Source organism: Temnothorax americanus, unplaced genomic scaffold (assembly GCF_048541705.1).
Source record: "Temnothorax americanus isolate GAGA-0224 unplaced genomic scaffold, ASM4854170v1 Scaffold86, whole genome shotgun sequence".
Classification (NCBI taxonomy): Eukaryota; Metazoa; Arthropoda; class Insecta; order Hymenoptera; family Formicidae; genus Temnothorax; species Temnothorax americanus.
The window spans coordinates 502,528-527,821 of NW_027509809.1; the positions used below are offsets into that span (position 1 = coordinate 502,528).

At 36.1% G+C, this 25,294-nt stretch overlaps 3 protein-coding genes across 6 annotated transcripts; 2 read left to right on the plus strand and 1 right to left on the minus strand.

The window, feature by feature from the left end:
• Window positions 1-6,275: 6,275 nt before the first annotated feature.
• Rfwd3 (ring finger and WD repeat domain 3) lies at window positions 6,276-9,488 on the plus strand. The gene is made up of 3 exons (XM_077424581.1): window positions 6,276-7,100; window positions 7,336-7,476; window positions 7,574-9,488. Exons 1-3 carry the CDS (start codon window positions 7,091-7,093, stop codon window positions 9,046-9,048), a joined length of 1,626 nt encoding a protein of 541 aa, XP_077280707.1. The 5' UTR covers window positions 6,276-7,090; the 3' UTR covers window positions 9,049-9,488.
• Window positions 9,489-10,300: 812 nt separating this feature from the next.
• On the minus strand, window positions 10,301-16,800 carry Ubc4 (ubiquitin conjugating enzyme 4). Its single transcript, XM_077424589.1, has 5 exons — window positions 16,130-16,800; window positions 14,399-14,551; window positions 14,020-14,102; window positions 13,623-13,786; window positions 10,301-13,541 (listed from the first exon to the last, which is right to left on the minus strand). Exons 1-5 carry the CDS (start codon window positions 16,190-16,192, stop codon window positions 13,402-13,404), a joined length of 603 nt encoding a protein of 200 aa, XP_077280715.1. The 5' UTR covers window positions 16,193-16,800; the 3' UTR covers window positions 10,301-13,401.
• Window positions 15,480-25,186, plus strand: Prps (phosphoribosyl pyrophosphate synthetase). 4 transcript variants are annotated; one of them, XM_077424582.1, is made up of 7 exons: window positions 15,480-15,660; window positions 18,644-18,851; window positions 19,277-19,460; window positions 20,803-20,865; window positions 23,455-23,678; window positions 23,745-24,078; window positions 24,193-25,186. In XM_077424582.1, exons 1-7 carry the CDS (start codon window positions 15,582-15,584, stop codon window positions 24,283-24,285), a joined length of 1,185 nt encoding a protein of 394 aa, XP_077280708.1. In that variant the 5' UTR covers window positions 15,480-15,581; the 3' UTR covers window positions 24,286-25,186. The 4 variants fall into 4 exon arrangements, with proteins under 4 accessions (XP_077280708.1, XP_077280709.1, XP_077280711.1 ...); XM_077424583.1 differs by lacking the exon at window positions 20,803-20,865 and adding an exon at window positions 22,228-22,251; XM_077424586.1 differs by lacking the exon at window positions 15,480-15,660 and adding an exon at window positions 17,933-18,082.
• The last annotated feature ends 108 nt before the right edge of the window (window positions 25,187-25,294 follow it).

The following is a 25,294-nucleotide window of genomic DNA, read 5'->3' on the forward strand; positions in this document are numbered from 1 at the left end:
GATAAGCGAAATAAAGGAGATGAAAATAGCTATCGAACAAGTGCATGAAATAGGAAAAGGAAGTAATAAAATGACAGTGATGAAATGTAAAAGCTGGGAGGACAAAAGAGAAATAATGACAAAAAGAAAAAAACTGGGTAAAAAATATGAATGTTATCTGGAGGACGATCTAACTAGATTGGAAGGGCAGATACAAAAAGAGATAAGAAGAGTAGCAAAGGAAGAAAGAGAGGCAAGAAAGAAAACCACGATTGGATACCAGAGGATGTGGGTAGATAATAAAGAGATGAAATGGAACGAAAGTAAGGGGAAATTGGAGGAAGAGAGTGGGTTTCGAAAGTAGTAAAAGAGAGAAGGGAGAAAACAAGAGAAAGACATAAGAAGCAGAGGGAGAGGAGAGGAAATATGGAGAGGGAACAAGGAAAAGAGCAGGAAATATGAAGAAAAAAAGAGTACATTAAACATAGGCTTCTGGAACATAGCTGGACTAAAGAGAAAAAACGAAGAATTCTGGAAAGAAATGGAAAGCTGGGATATAATAGCGATGCTAGAAACGTGGGTAGAGCAAAAAGATTGGCGCAAAATCAAAGAAATGTTATCAGATAAGTACGTATGGAAATGCCAACCTGCGACAAAAAAAAAGAAAGGAAGAGCAAGAGGAGGGATAATAACTGGTGTTAGGAAGGAAATAGTGGCAGGTGGAACAGAAGAGAGAGAAGAGGAAGGAATTGTAGAAAGAATAGCAAAGACGAAGGAGGGAACATGGAAGATTATAGCGGTATATGTGAACAACGATATTGAGAAGAAAATAAGGTATATAAAGGACTTCACAAACGAGGGAGGATTAGGGGAGCAAATAATAATAGGAGGTGATTTTAACGCAAGAACTGGGGAAGAAGGAAGCCTAACAGAGATAATGGGGGAAAAGAGAAAATCGAAGGATAAAGAAATTAACACAGAAAAAAGGAAACTGCTGGGGTTTATTGAGGAAGGAGGATTAGGAATATTGAACGGAACAAAAGGAGACACCGAAAGAGAGTTCACATTTACAGGAGGAAGGGGAGAGTCGGTAATTGACTATATAATCGGAAACCAGGAGGTATGGGAAAAATCAGTGGAAGTAAAGATTGGAGAGACTGTAGACTCAGATCACCAACCCGTTACAATAAAGATAAAAGGAACAAGTGAAGGAAGAGAAGAGGAGAGAAGACTGAGAAAAATAATAAATTGGTTGAGGGAAGGAAAAGAAAGGTACAAAGAGAGAATGAAAGAAGAGAGGATAGAAGGTACGAGCATAGAGGAAATACTGGAAGAAATAAAGAAAGCGACAAAACGAGCCGCAGAGTAGAAAGAAATAAGAGAAGACAGGAGAGCAAAGAGAAAAAACGGATGATGGGATAAAGAATGTGCAAAACTAAGGAAGGAAGCACGTGAGAATCTAGCGAGGTGGAGAAAAAGAGAGGCAGACAAAAAAAAGTACATAACAAAAAAGAAGGAATATGAGGAGAAAATAAGAGAAAAGAAGGAATCAGAAAAGGAGAGAGTAATGAAGGAAGCGAGAGAAGCAAATAATGAAACGGAAGTATGGAAATTTATAAACTGACAAAGGAAAAGCAAGAAAGAGGTATGCGAAGAGATAACGGAGGACCAGTGGAATAAACACCACCGAATTACTGAATGGAGTTATGACGAAACCGCGTGAAAAGGATAGGAGCCAGAGGAAAGAATAGGGAATAAAGAAGAGCAGGGAGGAATAAGAAGAGAAGAAGTGGAAGAAGTAATCAAAGAAATGAAAGAAAAGAAAGCTACAGGCACGGATGGACTGGCAAACGAGGTATGGATCTATGGAGGCGAGAGACTGAGAGAAAAAATATGGGAGGTATGTGATAAAGCATGGAGAACGGGGAAGATAGCAGAAGATTGGAAAGAAGGAATAATAGTGCCAATAGTAAAAAAAGGAGAAGGAAAGGAAGCGCAGGATTACAGAGGGGTGACACTAATGAATACAAGTTACAAAATATATGCAGCAATTTTGGCTAAGAGGCTAGAGAGAGAGGTAGAAGAGAAGGGGATGCTACCAGAAACACAGACAGGATTCAGAAAAAAGAAAGGAGCAATGGAGAATATATACGCGCTGAACTATGCGATTGGGAAAGCTATAAGCAAGAGAAAAGGGAAACTAGTAGCAGCATTTATAGACCTGAAAGCCGCATTCGACTCAGTGGACAGAGAAAAAATATGGGAAGTCCTGAAGAAAGAAGGAATCAGTGAGCAATTGAGGACGAGGATAGAAAACCTGTATGAGGAGACAAGATGTGTGGTAAGGGTAAAAGGGGAAAAAGGAAAGTGCTTCTAGACAGTCAAAGGAGTTAGGCAAGGATGCCCGCTGAGCGCTATGCTCTTCATACTTCTGCTGGCAGACATAGAAGAGACAATGAAGAAAGGACAAGATGGAGGGATAGTTGTAGGAAAAATAAAATTCTGAACGTTAGCGTACGCGGATGACATAGTTGCTGTAGCAGAGGAGGAAGAGGAAATGAAGAAAATGCTGAAAAGACTAGAAAGATACTTTGACAGAAAGAAGCTAAGAGTTAATGTAGGGAAAACAAAAGTAAAATGAGATTCAGGAAGAGAGAAGGTAAAATGAAGAAAGTAAACTGGAGTTGGAAGGAAGAAGAAATAGAAGAGGTGAAGGAATTCTGCTATCTAGGCTACACATTCCAAAAGAACGGAGAACAAGATGCGCATATAAATGAAAGAGTAAGGAAAGCGACCATAGCAATGAGACAGGTATGGGGAATAGGAAAAAGGTTATTTGGAGGAGACTGGATAAGAAGGATCAAGTTATATGATTCGCTGGTTGCAAGCATAGCCTTATATGGAGCAGAAGTATGGGGATAGAAAGAAAGAGAGAAAATAGAAAGAATGCACGAAAGGTATATAAGGTGGACGTTAGGCCTGGACTGGAATACGCCCGGATATATGATAAGAGAGGAAACTAAAAGAGATAAAGTAAAAATAAACGCTGGTAAAAGGGCGATGAAGTATGAAGAAAAATTGGAGAGAGGAGAAGGAAATGAGATTGCAAGAGAGTGCTGGAAGGAAATATGAAAAAAGGATAAGAAAGAAAAGTCAAAATGGGAAGAAGAAAGAAAGAGCTTTTACGAGCAAAGAGGTTATGCAGTTAAGGAAATAGAGAGAAAAAGAGGGGAGGGATGGAGTAGCATCGAGGAATTAGTGGAAATAGACAGGGACATTCAGATTCAAGAGAAGGACGAAAGGATAAGGGAATCAAGATACAACAAATGGTACAAGGAGATAGTAGAAAACAGAAGGCCTGAATACCTGGAAAGAAAAGGAAAAGAACAATCTATGATTAGGATAGCGAGATTCAGATTAGGTAACGAGATGAGAAGCGGAAGATACTGGGAGACAATAGAAAAAACAGGCTGCAGGATATGTGGTGCGGAGGCAGAATCATGGGAGCATGTTTTAGAATGGTGCACAAGAGACGAAGAAGGAGAGGAAAGAGAAGGAATTAGCAAAAAAATCAAAAGAATACTAGACAGCAAGGGTGAAGGAGAAAAGAGGATGGCGGAATTAAAAAGGAAAAGAAGGCAAGCGAGTACAATGACAACTATAAGCAGAGAGATTAAATAAATGTCTTTTGATTTCAGATAAGCAAGAGGTGAGGGAATAAGGATGGAGCGAAAGTTAATTTGCAAAGGAACGATAGCAATCGACAAAGAGGCGATAGAGATGGTAACGGAAAAACGAATGGTGAAGGTGATGAAAGAGTACAAGGAGGAGATAAGGGAAATGAAAGAGGAAATAGAGAAGCTAAAAAGGAAGGTATACAGACTCGAACAATGCTCAGGTAAAAGGAAGAGAAACGAGAGTGAGGAGGAAAATAGTAAGGTATGTAAAACAAAATGGTGGTACGAAGAAGAAGAAAAGAAAGACGATGAAAAAAGAAAGAAGAATGTGATAATTAGGGTCGAGAAGAAGAGATGGGGAGGAGGTAGCTCAAATTTGAATGAGGTGAAGCAACTTTTTACAGATGGGCTTAAGGTGAGGGCAGAGGTAAAGGAGAGGTAAACCAGATAGGACATAGAGGGGATTGGATAACAATCCTCGTAAAGATGGGAAGCGAAAAAGATAGCAGGAAAGTACTTTAAGCGAGAAAGAAGGAAGGAAGCAGGATGAAGGTAAAAATAGATGCAGATAAGTCGGGGGAAGATAGGATCAAAGAAGGAAAAGAGAGGGAAAAGAGAAAGGAAAGGAAAGAGGAGGAAAGTGGGGGGACCAGGAAGTCGGCGGAGGACGAAATCGTAGAGAAGATGGAGGACCAGCTGCTGATGAGCACGGACGAGGACAAAGCGGAGCAAAAGAAGAAGAGAGAGGGAAGGTCCTAGAAGGGGTGGGATGGGTAATAGGATATTGTAAGGTCGTATAAAAAGGCCAGGAGATAAATAAGTTGGGTTAAGGGATTTATGTAAAAGGTTGGGTACGTCCCTATAAAACGCCATGTGAAATGTGTATTATGTGTTTATATGATAGAATATGTAAGGGTTTGGGAACGTTTGCCCAGAATAAAACGCCTTTCCAACCCCGGAAGGAGAGAGAATAAAGGATTGATTGATTGATTGAATACTTTCTGTCGTAAATTTAAATCGTTGGCACGTGGATAAGGTCGTATCATAAAAGATGTTAAGGCGAAAGCTTCATCACCCACTAAAACGAACGGCAATTGTGAACCATTTTCTACAATTGATCTCGGCGGAGGTAAGTTACATGTATTATTGATGAGATGATGTCCAATTTTACTTTCCGCAAAAATGCCTCCGTCACTTCTTCTACCTTCAGCTCCAATATCTACTGCTGTGAAACAATAATTTGCATCTGCGATTGCTAGGAGAACAATGCTATGGGTACCCTTGTAATTAAAATAAGTTGAACCACTGTGAGGTGGAGCCTAAAACAACACCAAAATTATATTTTTTTGATAAAAATAAAAAATTATTTTTATTATTAAATCAGAGTAAGAACAAAAAATTAATTAAATTACGTACCACTATTGCCATATGCCTTCCATTTATCGCTCCAATGCAGTTAGGAAAATTTCATTGTGTTTCAAATTCGTTGGCCTTTTCTCTCCAAAAATCTTCAGTGATTTCGGGAAAAACTTTCTCTTTTAATATGTTCCATATAGCCTCACAAGTTTCTGATATAATTTTTGAAACCGTATTCAATCCTACTCGAAAAGCAAACGAAATTAATGGCTCTGTATTCCACGTTTTTCAGACCGAATGGTGAGTTTCCTAAGGGATCTTTTTAATATCTCAACATTAATTGAACAAATTTACAGATATGGATCAATTGGTCTATGTTTCTGATACTTTGAATCAGTAAACTCACCATACGGTACGGAGAACGTGTAACTTAATTTCTGTAACTATTATACCGCTGAAGATGGCTCAAAACTGAGCCGAAACGTACGGATCGATGTAACGTATCAAAACGACGAATAAATCACTTATTTCTGATATTACGCACTGTGATCTGCGTCTGACCCTCATAGCCTTCTCCTATTTTAATCTCGAGGGTCCTCATATTATTTTATTTATTATTTTGACTTTTCTTTGATAAAATTTTATTATGTTCTTTGAAGGAGTATAAATTCTTCTTTCGAGTACATAATAAAGACTCTTTCTAAAATTTGTACATTTTAAGACTATTATCAAGAAAATATTCTTGCTTAAAGACAACCGTTACTTACTAAAAAAAAAAGGTAAATTGAGTAATCGCTTTTTTAAGCAGTAGAATTAATAATTTCCTGTGTATGCATGTGCACACATATGTACATACGTACGCACAAAAAAAATTTCTATGTTGTTAGAAAATTTTATTTCTATTTAAAAAAGGCGAGAAACTATATCATCGCGCTTAGGACAGGGGCTCGGCGTTACGCGCCGCTCGTGCGTAATCATCGCCGCTTGTAGTAAACAACTGCCCGCGCGCCGACCACGGGGCGGCCGCATCTCGCCGCGCGCTTGGATTTGGCGGAGGGCGGGCCAATACGTCAATTTTTAATCATTAATAACTCGTCAACTATTGCGAAAATTGTAAAATGGTACATAACTTTTCGACTAAGTTTGGCTCGCTCTATCTAAATATGAGAAAAGTACCAAGAATTCTGGGGCACCCTGTATATCAACATTATAACCTAATATAACATAACTTAGCATACATATCTCATAATTACAATACTTACAGCAGATGACATCATATTCCCCTTTTTCCGATCAAAATAAATATATAAATACAACTTATCACCACTCTTTAACCACCAGTGACCGCCAGATATTTGAATTACGTACATGCACATGCACATGCATCTTCTTCTTCTTCTTTATTTGTTTTGGCTCCTGCCTCTTGTCAGAGGACAATACGGCCAATAGGTATTCTGGGTGTAGTGTTGATTTAGGGAAAATGCAATTTGTAGGGGCTACAGTTAGCCAAAGATACTTGACGTTGGTATCATGCACATGCATGAATTCCGTTCCGAAAAATGATCGCCATGGGGAACCCAGATGTGAAGACACGCAACGGAATCATTCTGATTGGTTAGCTCCCCACCATCCCACCTTTCCGATTCCGTTTTCCGATAATTCCGACGTCCATGGGACAGCACCCTCATTGGCCGCGTTCAACAGACACAACTATTGAGTTCGTCTTATCAAAACTCTGCGTTAATTGGTTGGTTCTAAAAGTAAGAGCCAATTACGATTGACTGCTACTCAGCGGCGTGGTCTGCTGAACGCGCCCATTTTCAACAAGAAATTGGCCGTATCGTCCACTGACAAGAGGCGGGTGCCATTAAACAAAAAAGAAGTTGAAATCGCACGCCGTATTGTCCTCTGAAAAGAGGCAGGAGCCAAGAAAATATTATCCCAATTTGGAATAGATAAAAAAAGAAGAAAAAAGAAGAAGGAGAAAACCGCGTTTTTCATTATATATTGCATACTAAGATTTGCGAGTTCAGTCAAACTTGTGAGTTTGAATCTCGATCGAGTCAGAGTTAAAGGTTATGGACGAGAGTAAGTATAATACCACTAATATATAACTCCGAAAAACAAGAATACATATATTATACTCTTTTCGCGAGTATAATTAGTTGTACAACTTGTGAGACGTAATATAATTAATAATTATATAATTTTTGTAATAAGATGTTGGTGAAATCGGGCATTAATGTCTCTCTCCAATATGTTTGTTTATATAATCAAACTTCAATAGAGTCTAACATTTGGCAACATTATTTTATTATTACAGACGAAAATGTAGTAGATGAGCAAATGCAAGTAGAAGAGCAAAATGCAGAAGATCAGCACGAAAATGAAAATGTTCTTCCTAATGGCGAACAAAATAATGAAGAGATTGACATTCGAACTGATTGTGGGAGTTCACAACGAAGTATGTATTATATCGTAATAGAATAGTTGTAGCGTAAAAATATAACTTTCTAAATATATGTATACAGAAATATATCTAAAAATTAAATCTCTTGCAGCAAATACAGCGAGTGCAAACTTGGATGTCTCAGATATAGATTCTGATCAGGCATGTCCAATATGCATGGAACAATGGACCAGCTCGGGAGAACACCGCTTGTGTTGCTTACGCTGCGGACATTTGTTTGGGCACAGTTGTATTCTGAAATGGCTACAGTACTCCTGCAACAGTACAAATCGCCGTTGTCCACAATGCAACAAGAAAGCTGCTGTGAAACATATTAGGATGCTATATGCAAAAAAATTGACAGCAATTGATTCTACTGAATACAACAATCTGAAGAAGGATTTGCTTAATGTGTCAACTGAAAAGAATCATTTGCGGATGGAATTAACGCAAGCCAATATTCGTCTAAAAATATACGAGGAACAAATAACTTGCATGAAAAAACGTATCACCGAATTGGAAAGTCAAAAATCAAGAATCAATATTGATACTAGCCAGAGTGGTTCAAGTCTCTCTATTTCAAGAAAGTTTCATTTAGAACAATCTGTAGAAATCTGTAAAGAGGGCGGTTGTCGCGTCTTGGATTACAATCCATGGCACAAATTCCTGGCTGTTTCCCAGAAATCATCAAACACGCTATTCAACGGGTATGGCATAAGGAAGATGGATTGCGAATACTTTAATTTACGGCAATTTATTTTCTTACACACTCAAGCTATAAGAGACGTAACTTTTCATTCAACGCAACAAACAATTCTTCTTAGTGTTGGCTTTGATAAATGTGCAAAGCTAATGGACATCCAAAGTAATATGATAGTGCACACATACCAAACAGAATATCCACTTTGGAGTTGTTGTTGGTCAGGTGATAATCCAAATATTTTTCTAACTGGCGCGCAAAATGGAACTATCTCTCAGTTTGATATTAGACAAACTTCCTGCGCTGTTAACGTTTTGGAAGGTAATGGTGATAAGACACCAGTTGTATCAATGGCAACAGTGCCGCCAAATCCTGGCAGTGGTATCAGCAGAGGTGGATTTATAGCATGTCGCTTAAATTCATGTTATACATACGAAGTTAAGGACACCTTTTATCTATCTAAACAGATGTTTTTGGAGGGTCCTTTTATCTCTGTGCGCTATGATAAAAAAAATCATCATTGTCTTATATCATCTCGCCCTAATTCCAGGCAACCGCATGCAAGACACATAATATGTACTATTGAAAAGAATACGTCTAACGAAGAAATAGTTACATATAATGCGGTGCATACATTCCAGGCTGGTAATTCTCAACACCTTTTATCTCGACCATGTTATTTATCTACGGAAGATGACACATTAGTCGCAGCATATATAGAATCAAGTAGCAGTATATCATTATGGAGTATAGCAAGCGGCCAAAAGTTATATCATCTTCCAGTATCGGATCCTGTTATGGATTTATGTTCATTTAATATTAACAATAACTTATTCTTAACAAGTCTTTCTGCAAAAAAGCTTAGACTATACAATTATGGACAATGAACATAAACGTAAAGTACAAACGTACCAAATGATACACAATCTACCTCGCCACTTGCTGTGCTTGATACTTGGTGCAAGACACAATGGTATCTTTTGATACAGTATTTTTATATGTGACAGACTGACTTAAAACATCTTTTCTTTGTAATAATATCATATGTATATTATAGATAAATTTTGATTAATACAAGAAGAAATATATATATATATATATATATATATATATATATATATATATATATCTGAAATTAATTTACAATAATTATTTATTAGTCTTCTATTTGTTTTTATTGTAGGTACTTAGAATCCTATAAATATATATATCTGTACGTTAGATTGAACGTCCTTCATAAAAGTACGTTCAAAGAAATAGCTAATTTAGATACAACAATTAAGCAGAATGATCTAAAAATTATCCAGATTTATGTCTCATAACTCTTTATCATATACTATGATCTTATTTATTGACTTTTCAAACTTTTATAAAGTGTTTGATTTTTATAGTAAAATATTTGTATGCATTGCAATATTGTAATGTGTATATATTAGAGCTATTTACACAAAGAGATTAAATGTATCGCAAAAAATATGATATAAATTGCAAATTTTTCTTTTATGCATCTGAATTATAAGACAAATTTTACAACTTTAATAAAGTTCAACCAAAAATGAATACAAATATAGTGGGTCATCAAATCATCTTTTTTCCATAAGAATGCAATATGAGTACAGCCTAAAAAGTATAGACCTAGTTACTCTATGTTGCCACTTGGATATTTTTATTATCCATTGCACATGTTCTACCTAACAATAATTACTGAATTCAGTAATTATTTCTGCAAATTACTAATCATATTTGTATACAATATGAAGTCATATTTGTACATAGCAAGTTTAATGATGTTTTCAGCAGGAAAGACATTTTTAATAACTTATCACAGTAGATAGTCAATTTTACATAAAAATATTTTTATATACTACTTTCGTATATATAAGCTATAATACAAAAAATTTAGCAAAAGATTTATGTTCCGCCATCTGAATGATGCCAACGGGATGATATATATATAATAAATCAGTATTAAATGACAATAAGGTGGAAATTCCGTTATTATAAACACATTATTAACAAAAAAATATTAATATAAAAATTTATGTACTGAGTCTGTACGGAGGAAAAAGCAAAAAAGAGAACTTTTCTATTCTGGGGAAAATTAGATATATGATAAGGAAAAAATTTATGTATCCAGAATCCAGTCAGAACAATGAAAAAAAAACTTTATTTTTTCATATTATTAAACATTTACAGCAATTAAAACATCAAAGAGGATGATAGAATCACATCCATAAACAAACCCATATGTAGGATAATACATCTCATGGGCTAGTGATATTTAAAAGAAAAAATGATAATTATACAAAAAGAGGGCAACCTCATGTATGACCTTGACCTTGATATATGGCGTCAAGATCACCCTCCTGAGACCCCCACCCCTTCAGAAGGTTTTAGCCGTCGCTCGTTTTTTATTAAAATTATTAACAAAAAAAGTTTCGAAAATATAGCAGTTATTTTAAGTATTGAGAGGCATACGACTAATATTACGGTTTTTTTTTTAAGTATACAATATCTCGTTTTGCGTGAAAGTCGCTACTTTACCAAAATACAACATTTAAAGCAGTAAATTGTTGATAAATTGAAGTCTTTTTGTTAAAACAAAGAATACTTTATTTCGCGAGAAAGTCGCTGCATTACCAAAACAAGTAAATTTTCTTCTGAAGTAAAGAATACTTTATTCAATGCTATGTTGTGTTTTGGTAAAGTAGCGACTTTCAATAATCAAAATAACTGCTATATTTTCAAAACCTTTTTTTGTTAATTACTTTTTAATAAAAAACGAGCGACGGTTAAAACCTTTTGAAGGTCACTCAGAAGGGTGACCTTGCTTACATATGTCAAGGTCAAGGTCATCGAAGGGTGGTCCGTATTACTACATAATTACCGAAGTTATTTCAAATGTAACTAAAAAATATAACAGATTGTGTCAATGCTAAGGGAATTAATTTATTGATACATGTGTATAGACAGTACACATATAAGCGAAGGTGGGTAGAGAGGTGGACATCGGTTCGTGTGGAAAAATAAAAACCTGAACCGTACAATGAAGACCTTTGATTAGATTGAAGCGAGGTTCATCCCACCCCACCCCGACCTGCTTATAAGACAAAACAAGGTCTATCATTGTACGGTTCAGGTTTTTAATTTTCCACACGAACCGATGTCCACCTCCACCCACCCCCGATTATATGTGCTGTGACGTTGCGGCCCGCCGCTTCGTGGCAGCGCCCCGCCGCCGTCACAGCACATATAAGCGGGGGTGGGTGGAGGTGGACATCGGTTCGTGTGGAAAATTAAAAACCATATATCAATAAATTACTCTTCCCTTAGCACTGACACAATCTGTTATATATTTTAGTTGCATTTGTTAATAACTTCTTAATGAACAACAACCGAAAGCTAAAACTTTCTAAAGGTCACTCAGAAAAGTGACCTTGACACCATATATCAAGGTCTAGGTCATACATGAGGTTGCCCTCTTTCTGTATAATTACCGAAAATAAAGCAAAACAATTTTTACAATCAACCAATAGTTATCACTTTTTTTAAATATGATCTATGGAAAAACTAATGCTACAAACTGGTAAAACTATGATTAAACTTTTATCCTTTCACTGTATAACGCACATGATTTAACATTTGATTGTACAAAAAGCTATGTGCATTTCTGCATCATATACATTATTATACAAATAATGAGCTAATTAAATGTCTGTCCTTATTCTTTCTAGCTGTGCCATCTCGTGATTTTACAAGATTATTACCAAACTAAAGTTGAACTTAATGTGCTTTGATTGTTTTTTCCTACTCCAATTATATATTTTTAAGTGATGTAGAATTTAACTGAGGCCACTAAATAAATGCCATTTACACCTGAGTCTGGAATGTACACGGCATGATATAGATACAAAAACAAAAAGATAAAATGTATACTTCTAAAGATACATATCTCTGATGTGATATAGTTTTACTACCGCAAGTAAGCCAACACTAAAAATACACTAGTGTAAAATATTAACATCGAAGTTTATGAATCTTTTTACAGGTCATATCCTACTTCAATAATATTCAAGCGGACTTGCTTAAATTATGCTTTTTCTATCTCAAATAAAAGCAGTTTTTTGCACATATGCATATCTTGCTTCAATATTACTTTATTCATCATAGATCAGTGATGACCAAATTACACTTAATGTTAGTGGTTCTGATTCTGTCTTCAAAATTGGCCCAAAAAAATTAAGTTTCTTAAATTAAAAAAACGACAGATTTAAGTATAAAAAAATAAAGAAAAAAAAGGGACATTCAAAATTTTCTCATGCTTCTTGAAAATCTTAAGCCTAATATTGTTTTTTATTAGGAACAAATTAAATTATGTAAAAGTGCAATAGTAACAATTTATTTAATAATGAAAAATGATGAACTGTAATTACCTATTACAGTTTATGAACCTATATGTCTTGTATTAAAGAACGAAAGAAATACGTTGTTTTTATTGTAACATGTACCTTCCATTAAAATGTAAGTATGGCATATAACTATGCACAGCTCATCAAGAAAATTTGTGTATCACTGATATAAAGGATAGATCATAGATAAATTATAGAAATTGCACGATTTAATTACGCTTGAAAGATAGTATCATGAATACATAGATTAGACTTTACTGAAAATTCAATACAAATCCCTCTTTAATACAAATTCAAAATCTATAATGCAACGGAAAACATTAAAGGCTGATAAAATAATAAAAATTTGACAATGGTATACAAAGCTAAAGGATACGCATTTATATCAGATTTATGGTGTACTGAATCATTACGTAAAAAATAAGAAATTAAAAACGTATTAATTTAAATTTTGTTGTAACATTACGTTATTTCTTAAGCAACAATGGAATTTGAATAGAATGTAATGCAGAACAGCATATTCCTCACAGAATGCTTAAAATTTAGCTAATTGATTCATACTAGCCATTTCTTTAATAATTATTTCTCCCTCACGCTTATGTTACAAATTAAATAAATGACTATTGGTAGATATTGAATAGCTTTTCTGTCTTGTAATGTCTTTTTACATCCAGATATTGTCATTATAGATGCGGAATTTCAATTGTAAAACCGGATGTATATCATTAATTATATATATCCGAACATGGTATTATTACAAGAAAATTTTTAGCACAAAATGAGTGGATGTGACAAATGCTTGGATGTGACAAATTAACTATGTAGTTATCACTAACTGAAGAGGCAGTGCTCGGTGGCTCGTTCCAAGTCCCAATTATACGAAGATAAAGCAACTCTTGCGTTATGTTCTTCAATTCCCATATCTGTTAATCTTCTTATCTTGTCATCTAAATCGGGCATTTTTGCTGGCCCTAAAGATTCGATATAAGTCATATACTTTAACACAAAATGTATGTATGTATATAAACGTGACTAAGTGCGCGAATACGTACCACCTGCATATACAAATGTCCAATGTGTGGCAGTTTGACGAAACAATTCAGGATGTTCTTTATATTGTTTAGCGACTACTGCATCCTGAGGATCATCAGGTTCTGCTGCAGATAACAATGCTTGTAACGATAGCAATACTGTGCGCAGAGTCATTGCGGCAGCCCTTAAATATGAAAATAAAGATGAGATTATTTTGCAAATGTACAAGCCACAATACTAATACAACAAAGTTGTAACATTAAATTAAGAAATACGTAGAAAATATATAACCATGATAAAAATAAAAATATATTTTTACTCGATAAAAGACATTGTAAAACAGACTAAAGTTTTTGAACAAGAGTTTTTGACAACTATTAATAATCTAATGAATAAATTTACAATGAAAATACATGCCATTGATCTTTCAAGATATCCAAACATATGGCACCAGTGACGGAAGATATATTGGGATGCCATATTTTTGTTATAAAACGTACCTGCAAAATTTTATACAATGCAAAATCTTTTGACAGTTTATTCATAAAAACAAATATATTTTATCTATTATAATAAAACAAAGTATGAATAAAAATTCATCGATGACAATATAATTAATATTGATGATATATTTGTTACTAATTTATAAAGATTTTAAATGGTAGATTTACAATATTCATGTGTTGTAATCGACCTTCTTATATATTACAATAAAAAATAATAAACGTTATTAGAAGCTACGGAAATGCTTGCTATATAAGTATTATACTCATACTTTTTAAAATTTTCAACTTACTTTGGGAGGATTGAATGGATACGTCTCGGGAACTTTGATCTCGAGCACAAAATTACCACCTTCGTATGGGGTGTCCGGTGGGCCAGCAATCTCTCCCTTTAATTCGGTAAGACTATCGTTGACTAACTCAACTTTAATCGCACATTTTGCTATCTATTACAAAAATCAAATAAATAATGTTAGACAGTCAGATAGTTATATGTTAATAATATGTTAGAGCAAATAATATGTTAAAGCAACTATCTAACATAATATGTTAGATAGTTGCTATGTTTATTGCAATTTTGCAACGTATGGCAATACATAACAATTTAGATAAAATATCAACAACCCCTCACAAAACAACTACACTTACATGAATAAGCATAAATGCAAATAACTTGTAAAGTACGTTACATCATAAGAGCATAAAATTTGCAATTTATATATAAAGATTCTTAAATAATATTCAAATTAACAAATAAATATATTTAACAAAGCTAATACATATTAATTTATCATAAATTAAGAATTAATTTATTGTAAATCAATTTATGGTAAAAAAAAGATATTCTATAAAAATTGTCTTTTGTTCATTTATATGTGTATATGAATGTATACAAAGATACATTACAGAATACAGCAATTAAGTTGCAAAAATTGTAACTCCTAAGTTACAATTTAAGAGCAAATGACGTATCGACACGAAAAATTAGAAAAAGCAAAGACGAAATGTTTCAAAGAATCTAAAAACAATTGAACATTGAGAAAGCTTCAAATCATAGTAGCAATAATATTTCGGTCAGTTTTGATATATACGCGCCACTTGTTTTTCAATACCATCTCTGTCTCCTAGTAAAAAGAAGGAAAAAAAACATTCAGGTTCATGTTTACGATGGATAAGAGGATATAGAGCCAACGAAAACATACATTGCCAAATCATATCCCCCTCGTAAAATTCGTGTGTGGTACTACGTCAGTCTCGTGATCAAATTATCAAAATAAACATGTAATCATAACCTATGACATCCGAGGCGCGATAAGAGGATCTCGAGACGCGTTCTTGCGGCGGATAACAATTCGCAAAACTGTCATGGTATGGCTTTAGTTCGCGACGCTACGGCGTAATTAAGTAAGCCGCCTAGAAAGCACGTGGAGGCGTTATCAGAGAGACGCAGAAACGCGTTCGAATGCGAGGGCAGAGATGAGCAATCTGAAAAAGTGCAGAGCCACCCAGAGATCTCAGTGCGGCCGAGATCCCGGACCTGCAAACGCGCATCGTGGTGAGTACGGCCGAGCTATCGAGCTACCTAGATTCACGCGAGTCTAATTAGATATCGTCGAGACGTTGACGTTGGGGCAGGGAGATGTTGACTGTCGCATCGGCAACATTTCACATTTCACACGCGCCATCGTCCGTCATAGTCCATAGACAGCACGCATGTCTAAAAAGACGTCGTAAAGACACCTTTAAGACAGCTTTTAGCCATACGTGTTTAAAAGACATCTTTATGGCATTTTTTTAGACATGCTGTCTGGGAAAGATCTCGTCGGACGTTCTCGGGACAGACGAGAAAGACGCGGACGAATGACAACCGACCGGGCGACGCGCAACAGGCTCTCCTACCGCGTGCGAGGGGATTGCGTAATCGGGATACGCGGCCTTTACCCGCCGTGGCTTATCGCGAGGACACGCTGCCCCCGTTCCACCGACTTGACGCTGCTCGCTCGCTCGCTCACTCACTCACTCACCTCCTCGCTCTTTATAACCTCTTTGAATTCCCGTTTGATTCGCTGTGCCGCGATGTTCGCCATGGCTCTCGAATCGGCCTAGACCGTTAGCACGTTGTCATTGTCGCTCGGATGAACGAGCTCGCCCGTGCTCTGCGACGCGCTCCACGCACGTTCAGCGGCGTCGCGCTGCGCTGCGTCGCGTCGCGTCGCGTCGCGTCAGCGTCGCGTCGCGCGTAGGCCGCGTAGAGCGTCCTCCGCGCGTAATCCCCGTGGCCCGTACACCTGCACCCAAATCTTGCCCGTCTCGTTTCTCTCGCTCGCGCGCGCACGGCCCACGGCCCTCGTCCTCGTCCTCGTCCCCTAACCACGGTGGCCGTGTCGAGAAACTCACGCCGTCACGCACGTACGGTACACACACGCGTGACACGCGACTCGTCCGCACGACTCACGCTGCTCAGCGCCGCCGTGGCCGCCGGGCCACATCGATGGGCAAATGTTGACTATCACCCGCTGCTCGCGCCCGCTCCTTTTGAATTTCGTCTAGGTTCACGTCACGCCTCGCCGCTCGCCGCTCGCCATCCACGCCGCGATTTTGCGCCCCGTCCCCCGATCACGGTGGGATGTTAAGGCCATTGCCATTGCACGTAACAAAGTTAGTCATAATCTAAGGCCGTAAGAAAATAGACCAATCACAGTCGATTATTCTCCTTGAGCTCTCGAAGAATAATCGAGTGTGATTGGTCTATTTTCTTACGGCCTTACGATTAAAGGCCTTCACACATAAAATCGCGTAAGGACGTAAAACGTAAGCGTAAGAAAATCGACCAATCCCAATCGAGTATTGTACTGTCCGTAATCCGAGTAGAGGAAAATACTCGATTGGTATTGATCGATTTTCTTACGCTTACGTTTTACGTCCTTACGGCATTTTATGTGTGAAGGCCTTAAGACTAAAAATTTGTTACGTGCAATGGCCTTTAAGTTATAAGGGCGGCACGCGTCGCACGCGTGCACGTGCGGGCACGGCACTGGGCAGCGTGGGCTACGATCGAGATACCGCGTCGCGTATACGCTCGCGGCATCAGGGTGCCATTACATGGAGCGCGGAAACGCGGAAACGCGGAAGCGCGGAAGACAAAATTTACTAGATTTCCGTCGATCCGTTCCGTCTGTTTTGAATGCCTTAATATTACATGGAGCATATTTTGAGCGGAAAAGCGGAACGGAGAATTATAAAATATTAATTTTTAACGGTATTTATTTATTAAAATGCTTGTATTCAATAGATAAGCTGAAAAGATAAGCATATTAATAAAAATTGCAATGAATTAAGTGAACACAATTTTAAGAAATGAATACAAATGTCTATTTGTCACTATACTGTTCCGCTTTTCCGCGCAAATTGTGCTCCATGTAATATAAGGAGAAACAAACTCGCGGAACGAACGCGTCAAAATCCGTTGTCAACGCGGATACAGTATACTCCATCAAATTTCGGAGCTGTTTAATCACATTGAAAAAAAAAGCTTTTACACATACTCTTCGATTACTTTATTATTTAATAAAAGTGGCAGTATAATATTATAGATCCAAACATCATGTTGATGGTTATTATGAAGTATATCTTATATGCAAGCCAGGGTACATACATAGGCTGCGTTAAGTACTGGCAGTGAATATCGAAACGCAGCCATACATACATACACGATAATAGCGGATTCCGCTTTTCCGTTCAAACGTGCGGGACTCAACTCGCGGAAACGCGGAATCTAGTTACTATTCTGTTCCGCGCTTCCGCGTTTCCGCGTTTCCGCGCTCCATGTAATGGCACCCTCAGCCATCAGCGCGACAAGAATACGTTGTTATCGACGCGAGGGGTGGAAGCACGAGCGCGGACACGTCGCGAGGTCGCGAGATCGGCGGTGTAGAGAGTATATAGAAACTGTAGAAAGGCGGCTTTTTGAGCCAGGCGTGAGTAGTAAAAGCGAGTAAGGCTGCGTTCGGGAAGCGCGCTATTAGCGCTATTGCATCATTCTATCTTTATCGCTCATCAGGTGTAAAACAAGGATAAAATAAGCAAATAGCACTAATAGCGTCTTCCCGAACGCACCCTAAAAGCTTTGATGGGTGAAAATTGGTAAGAGAGGGGAAGAGAGAGAGAGAGAGAGCGTACGAGATGCTGGCTGTATCGATCATCAACGACGGGTATACGTTCCTTCGCGTGAGACGCGGCGGCGGTTATTTATTATATACGTAACCAGTATATATTAAGGCTGATTGAGGCGGCCGAGCACGCTTATCGGAGATCGTTATTTTCCGCGAGAGTGGCGAAAGGGGGCCGAGCACCGCGACGGGCGCGACGATGTTCCCCGCTCCGTTTTGCGCGCTAACAACACGACAACACGAGATACCCGACCGAAACCTCCCTCTCCTCGCGCGTGCGCGTAGGCGGAGCGTGATCCAGCCCGACGTCACGTCCGGTACGCGCGCGATCCCCGATTGGCCGACCGCCCCGGTGGTTTTCTGTTGTAGTGATGCCCGTGTCGCAGCCAGTGCGTGCCAAGAGTTTGTTACGCGCAAACTTGGAGAACTCACGCGTGCGAGTCCTGCAGAGCAGAATGCCGAACATCAAGGTCTTCAGCGGCACCTCGCATCCGGATCTCGCCCAGCGGATCGTCGACCGCCTCGGCATCGACATCGGCAAAGTTGTCACCAAGAAATTCAGCAACCTCGAGACATGGTAATGGTCGCTCTCGCCGATCGACGGACCACGCTTGCCGCGCGCGTGACCACGTTTCTCCTCTTGTCAGTTGGCGAGCCGGAGCTAATCGTGCGCCGGCCGCGACCACGTGTCGTCGCGCGTGGATCGCGGACGTGCCGTCGTGTTCCACGCTTTCTCGTTCCCGACATTCGTCACGTTCGCGTGCGTTTCGTCCCTCCGCGACGCGCGGGTTAACGCGCCGCGTTAACTCCATTCTCTTGGAGTCTAATGTCATTACACGATCGCTAATCACTTCTTCTAACTTGACGGTCGCTCGCCGTGAGCGTCGACTCGTGCCGCGACGTCTCGCGAAGCAAACGCAAATTATCCAATCGAGATCCTCGCTCATACTCTACTATTCTTGTAAGATTGCAGAAAATAACGCAAGATTTAATACTGTTTAGCGTGGAGATCGGAGAATCTGTCCGTGGGGAAGATGTGTACATTGTGCAAAGTGGAAGCGGCGAGGTGAATGACAATCTTATGGAGCTTCTGATCATGATCAACGCTTGCAAAATTGCTTCTGCATCACGAGTAACAGCGGTTATTCCTTGTTTCCCTTATGCCAGGCAAGATAAGAAAGACAAGGTAGGTAAAACGGATAGAGTAACCATTACTTGCTCTTATACATTTGTATCTTAGAAGTAGTAGCGAGATACGTATAAATAATGCTAATGTACCTGTTCTTTATATAAGCCAATTATATTTCCATTTTATGTCCCATATTAGGTATAAGTATATATTCTAATAGATTATTCCGTCATATTCCGAAATATTGTTTGTGATATTTTGATTAGACTATGTTATTTGTTCCTGTAAAGTATTAATGCTTACACATCTTTTGTCGACATTGCATCAGCGACATGCAATAAGCTATCTGCAATTTTATAACGTATTATATGAGATAATATATTGGTATAAGAAGAACATAGTGTAATTACATGCATTTACAGTAGATCTATATATAGAAAAATTGACTTTGTTCTAAATATTTAAAGAATGCACGTATTTCTATCACAAACTTTTCGTAAAATAATAATTACGTTTTGCATCTTATTAACGTTAAACACAATATATGTACATACATATATTTTCAGCACAGTTATGTTTTTCACTTTAAAATCTTATTCGTGATATACAGCTTAAAAAGCTTGAAACACTAATAATTGAGACTTGTATCTAAACTACTTATATAATCATTGCAGCGTATAGATCTGTAATCTGTATATATGTACATCAACATAAAACTATATGTGTATTGTAGCGACAATGATTCCTCTTTTTCTTTAATTACTACTAATGTTTGAGGATTAACATAATTACAATCCATTTATTTCTGAATAAATAGATACTTATGAATATTAATCTTTCCTCTTAGGAGTACTTTAGTATCAGCGGCATGGCTTTCAAAAAAAATATAAGATATGTATTCGTGACTATTTTCTCAACAGGATTTAGGTGTGTCTCATGGACAGGTAGTTAATATATGCAATTAAAATTTCCCGTCTATTTTATACGAGCACTTAAGACTTAAGATGACTTGATTTGATGAAATATGTTCAATTGTTGCAATTTATTAACTTGATCAGGAAGCATTTATTTTAAAAATCTTGTTTTAGTGATTAACTTTTTTCACATCAATAGCAGATTTTTATTAAATTGCAAACTAAGTGTTATTTGCTTAAGAATATTTGATCACTACTTCTTAATCAATTAATATATCTAATATAGACGCAATTGCTGTATTTATGTTATAATAATTGTGCAATTATGTTATAATGATGTACATAAATGCAAATTTTGTAGTAGGTATATATCTGTTCCTTACTATTTTCTTGAAGTTTTTGATAGAGTTGAAACAAGCGTGATAACGGAGAAAATATTACCTCGAAGAAGCTCTATATTTCTTTAACATACTATATCTTCACAGGGCGGTGATGGTGGAGACTCTAAAAATCAGATTGTCATGAAGTCGAACGAGTGGAAATTCAGGGTAACTTGTGGCGATCCTATATGTTCTATTTTTAGTTCTTTCATAGCTTTGCAACAGACCAATGGAGTAATATCATTTCTGGAACGCAAACTCGATCTCATCGTCATATGAAATATGCTTGTACTCTGTCGGCTTTATGTTATTGGGCTGCACCGGATAATACACAGATTATGATCAGAACCTGCGTCATTTGCTAATGATTGCAATATTGATTATTGATTCTTTTTTTACATTCTTTAGAGGATATCTATCGGGATCTTAGAATACATACTTTTTATATAAATGATATATGACTTTAAAATTTAACCACAAACATACAAAATAATACAAAAAAATATTACTTTTTTAATATTATACTGTGTGAAGCAAATAGTAAAACTAGCACATAGTTCAAGTATGTATACAGGGGAAATAGTATTAATTATACAAGGATAATATAATTAAAATATGCAAGCGATACATGAGTTATATATTATGAGTTATAAATTATTTATGTATATATAATAACATTTTATATTTTACTTGTAGAAATCATATCATGATTATAAGTTAATTATATCATTTATATAACCCATCTGAATCTTGTAAGAAAATCAAGCATGAGTTAGTTATGCTTCTACAAATTTAATTATTTAATCAGATTTACATTATATCCCAAATTTCACTTTAAACATTCATTGCTTTTAGTATCAATTTATGCGTATCATCTTGAAATATGGACGAGAATATAGATAATTTTAATATTACATTACGCGTAGAGTTGTAATTTTTAATATAACATTTTATCACTTGACGTAATTGAGATATTTGTAATAAAATAAATAACAAATATTTTAAAATTTTAAGCACTACAAATACATACATTTCAAGCATGTTATTCATAATGACGTAAGGTTATCAGAAATTGGATAACCCAAACGGGTGTTGCAAAACTCGTGCTAGATTTCTCCAAGAGAGGTCTTCTGCACATTTTTGTTGCTACGATAATAATAACTACATAATTAACAATTTTTTATGTTAACTTTATATCATTAATTATTTAAATTTATTAAATATGTTACTATTATATGTTTTTCTTATTTTGTTTATTTTATACATGTTTTTATTTTAAATAAAAGTTTAAGGTATTGATATTCTTACAATTTTTTATATTATTTACATACAACAAAAATGAGCGCCTCTTAATATTAATTGGGTACTGCATGAAAATAATATATAACATTAAAAATTAAACAATTCCATATCACTTCTCATTAAAAAACGAAAAGAGATCGGAAAAACCATTATTGACTATAATGTTTGCTAGGAAAAAAAAGTTATAATTATATTCCTTTAAGTTTCTGAATAGTTGGGTATTTTCAGGATATTCTGCCCGACCTGTCTACAGTGAGTATAATAGCAACGAGATTGTCGAGTGCAGCGTTTGTAATGATAACTCGATGAACCATTCGATTTATAATATTACTTTTGAATTCAGACGAGAATTTTTTTTGTAGGACTAACCAAACTTATAATATCGTTGCTATACAACACCGTGGTATTCCTATGAATGAATGAATGAATGGGACATTTGGTCAAAGCATATTGATATCCGAATGAGAGGGCAAAATATTAATATAATAGCAGTACATTGTTGGCAATTAGTATAGTGGGGTACGCATATGTATGTTTCACTGGGTACTAATTATTGAAGCTTAAATCAGTGTTATTGTCCAAATGCACTAATCAAATATTGCCTATCTTATTAATGCTTAAATAGCATAGAAATGTCAATGTGTTATCTTGGTGATAACTTGTCTTGTTGATACTATAATTGCGGGTAATACTTTGAAACAGTTATTAATTTTTATAAACCTTATACTCATCACAAGGTATTGTGGTTTACTAAAAAATATTCCATTCATTTACACAATGCATTTCTCTACTACAAATCTTTTTTATGTAATTTTGCACTAAAAATGCACTTGCGATATTGACATATTTGTTTCTTAGAATAAATCTTTACATTTGTGATATATACTTATCTCCGTATATTCGGCATCTGTTAGCAATGTTTGCCCTCTTGTTCATTTCCTACTATCCTTTGCTACATAAGGGCAAAGGACCGAGATGCATTGTGTTCCGTTTTGCGTTCATAATTTTAGATATTTTGCTTCATTTACGATAGTTGTTGAGTCTAACTGGGGTGCATTTGCAACGTTTCCCTGTCAAAATATATTTTACGAATATACATATATCTTTCGAAGAGTAATATTTTAGTATAGCCATTATATTCATATTTTGTCCCCTCTGAAAAATCTTTTTTTGGCATGTATTTCCAATGTTTAATAAATCATATTGTATCTTCCAAAAAGCCGACACAGCAAAGAGAAATTAACATATTTTTTAAAATTTTTATTTAGCTTAAAAAAGGTAGTAAAATAAACTAATTTATAATATTTTTTATTTCTCGAATATTTTTTCATGCTTTTTTTTTTTAAGGGACTTTAATAGCAATTTCTTTAAATTGCAGGCTATTTCCAGTTGCAAATGGACTCGAAGGACTCATACAAATTCTTGAAACTGATGAATCAAAATGTATTTTTACAGAGTCGTGCGCCAATCTCTGCAAAACTTGTTGCGAATATGCTTTCTGTGGCGGGTGCTGATCACATTATCACAATGGACTTGCATGCTAGTCAAATACAAGGATTCTTCGACATCCCAGTAGACAACTTATTCGCTGAACCAGCTGTCCTCAAGTGGATTAAAGAGAATATCGTTGAATGGCGAAACAGTATCATTGTCTCTCCTGATGCAGGTGGTGCCAAAAGGTGAATAATCAGAAAAAGAAAATAACTTTAATCGAAGAGATACATCGATCGTCTTTTACTTTACAGAGTCACATCCATCGCAGACCGATTAAATGTTGAGTTTGCGCTCATACATAAAGAAAGGAAAAAGGCGAACGAAGTCGCGAGTATGGTATTGGTCGGAGACGTCAAAGACAGAGTTGCTATCCTTGTGGACGACATGGCTGACACTTGCGGTACCATTTGTCACGCAGCAGAAAAACTATTGGAAGCTGGTGCCACGAAGGTTTACGCGATACTTACACACGGTATCTTTAGTGGGCCAGCCATTAGTAGAATTAACAATGCTTGCTTTGAGGCTGTAGTAGTGACCAACACTATTCCTCAAGATGGTCACATGAAAGATTGTCCAAAGATTCAGGTAACTGTTTCTTTCGTTAGGGAAATTTCGACACGAAATTCTTATCGCGATAACGGTGACAGTAGTGTTATATGGATTTAATTATGGCACAACTGATTACCTTTTATCTTTCAGTGTATCGATGTCTCAATGATGTTTGCCGAAGCAGTGAGGCGGACACATAATGGCGAATCTGTATCGTACCTGTTTTCGAATGTACCGTATTAGACGAAAATCTTCCGTAATCTGTGTAAGAAGAACATACTTCAAACCTGTGTAAGAAGAACATACTCTTTTTACATTTGTTTGTTGTTACTGTTAGTTAAAAACTACTTCGTCTACCTGCTAGTTAGATGCATATTTTGTGTGTCCTAATTCTAAATTAAAATTTACATTTGTTCTATTTTTTTGTGAATTTCCAATAGCAATTACAAGATTGGTAACGGAACACAAAATGATGAAGATTAGAGATTTAGATACGTAAGATGTTTTTTTAAACTTAATAGTTCTACAAATTTCTCCAAAGTTGAAGAGACACATGATGCTTTGGAATTTTGTTGTAATCGAAGATGGTTTCAGCTTCAACTCCAACTTATGACATGGCATCCTTTTTATTAGTCTCAATTAAAATGATAGAAGGATCAATTTGTTATAATGACGAGAATAGTAATTTATGGATTGAAATATTTGTAAACTATGATTAAAACTCCTCAATGCACGTAACGGTCATGCATAATTTATCAGTGCATATATCAGATGAATCAATTTTAGATCTGCAATATCTATATATATATATATATAAATTTTGCATACATCAATTAAGAGAAATTGCTTAAATAAATTTCCGTAGTTGAAATGTGTCTAACGCATTACGATTATGATAGAAAAATGGCATTGATCACGTTTTTAATGCAAGCATAATAATTTATGATTATATTAAAATTATATTAAAATCAAAATAATTTACACTCGATAAAAATAAATGATTTTATTCAATAAAATAGCCTCCGATCCACATACGAATTTAACTTGTTATGACTACGATGACGATCGTAAATTTTGTCTTGTTAATAAAAAAAGTGCCATTTGTTACTCGATTGAATATTACAATAAATGTATAAAAAGTAAAGTGATTTTTTTATTGGTGATTATCTAAAGCACGTATTAAGTATCCCCAAAAATTCCATATTTTCAATAAATTCATTTCTAATTTTAATCCTTAACAAAGAATACTGAA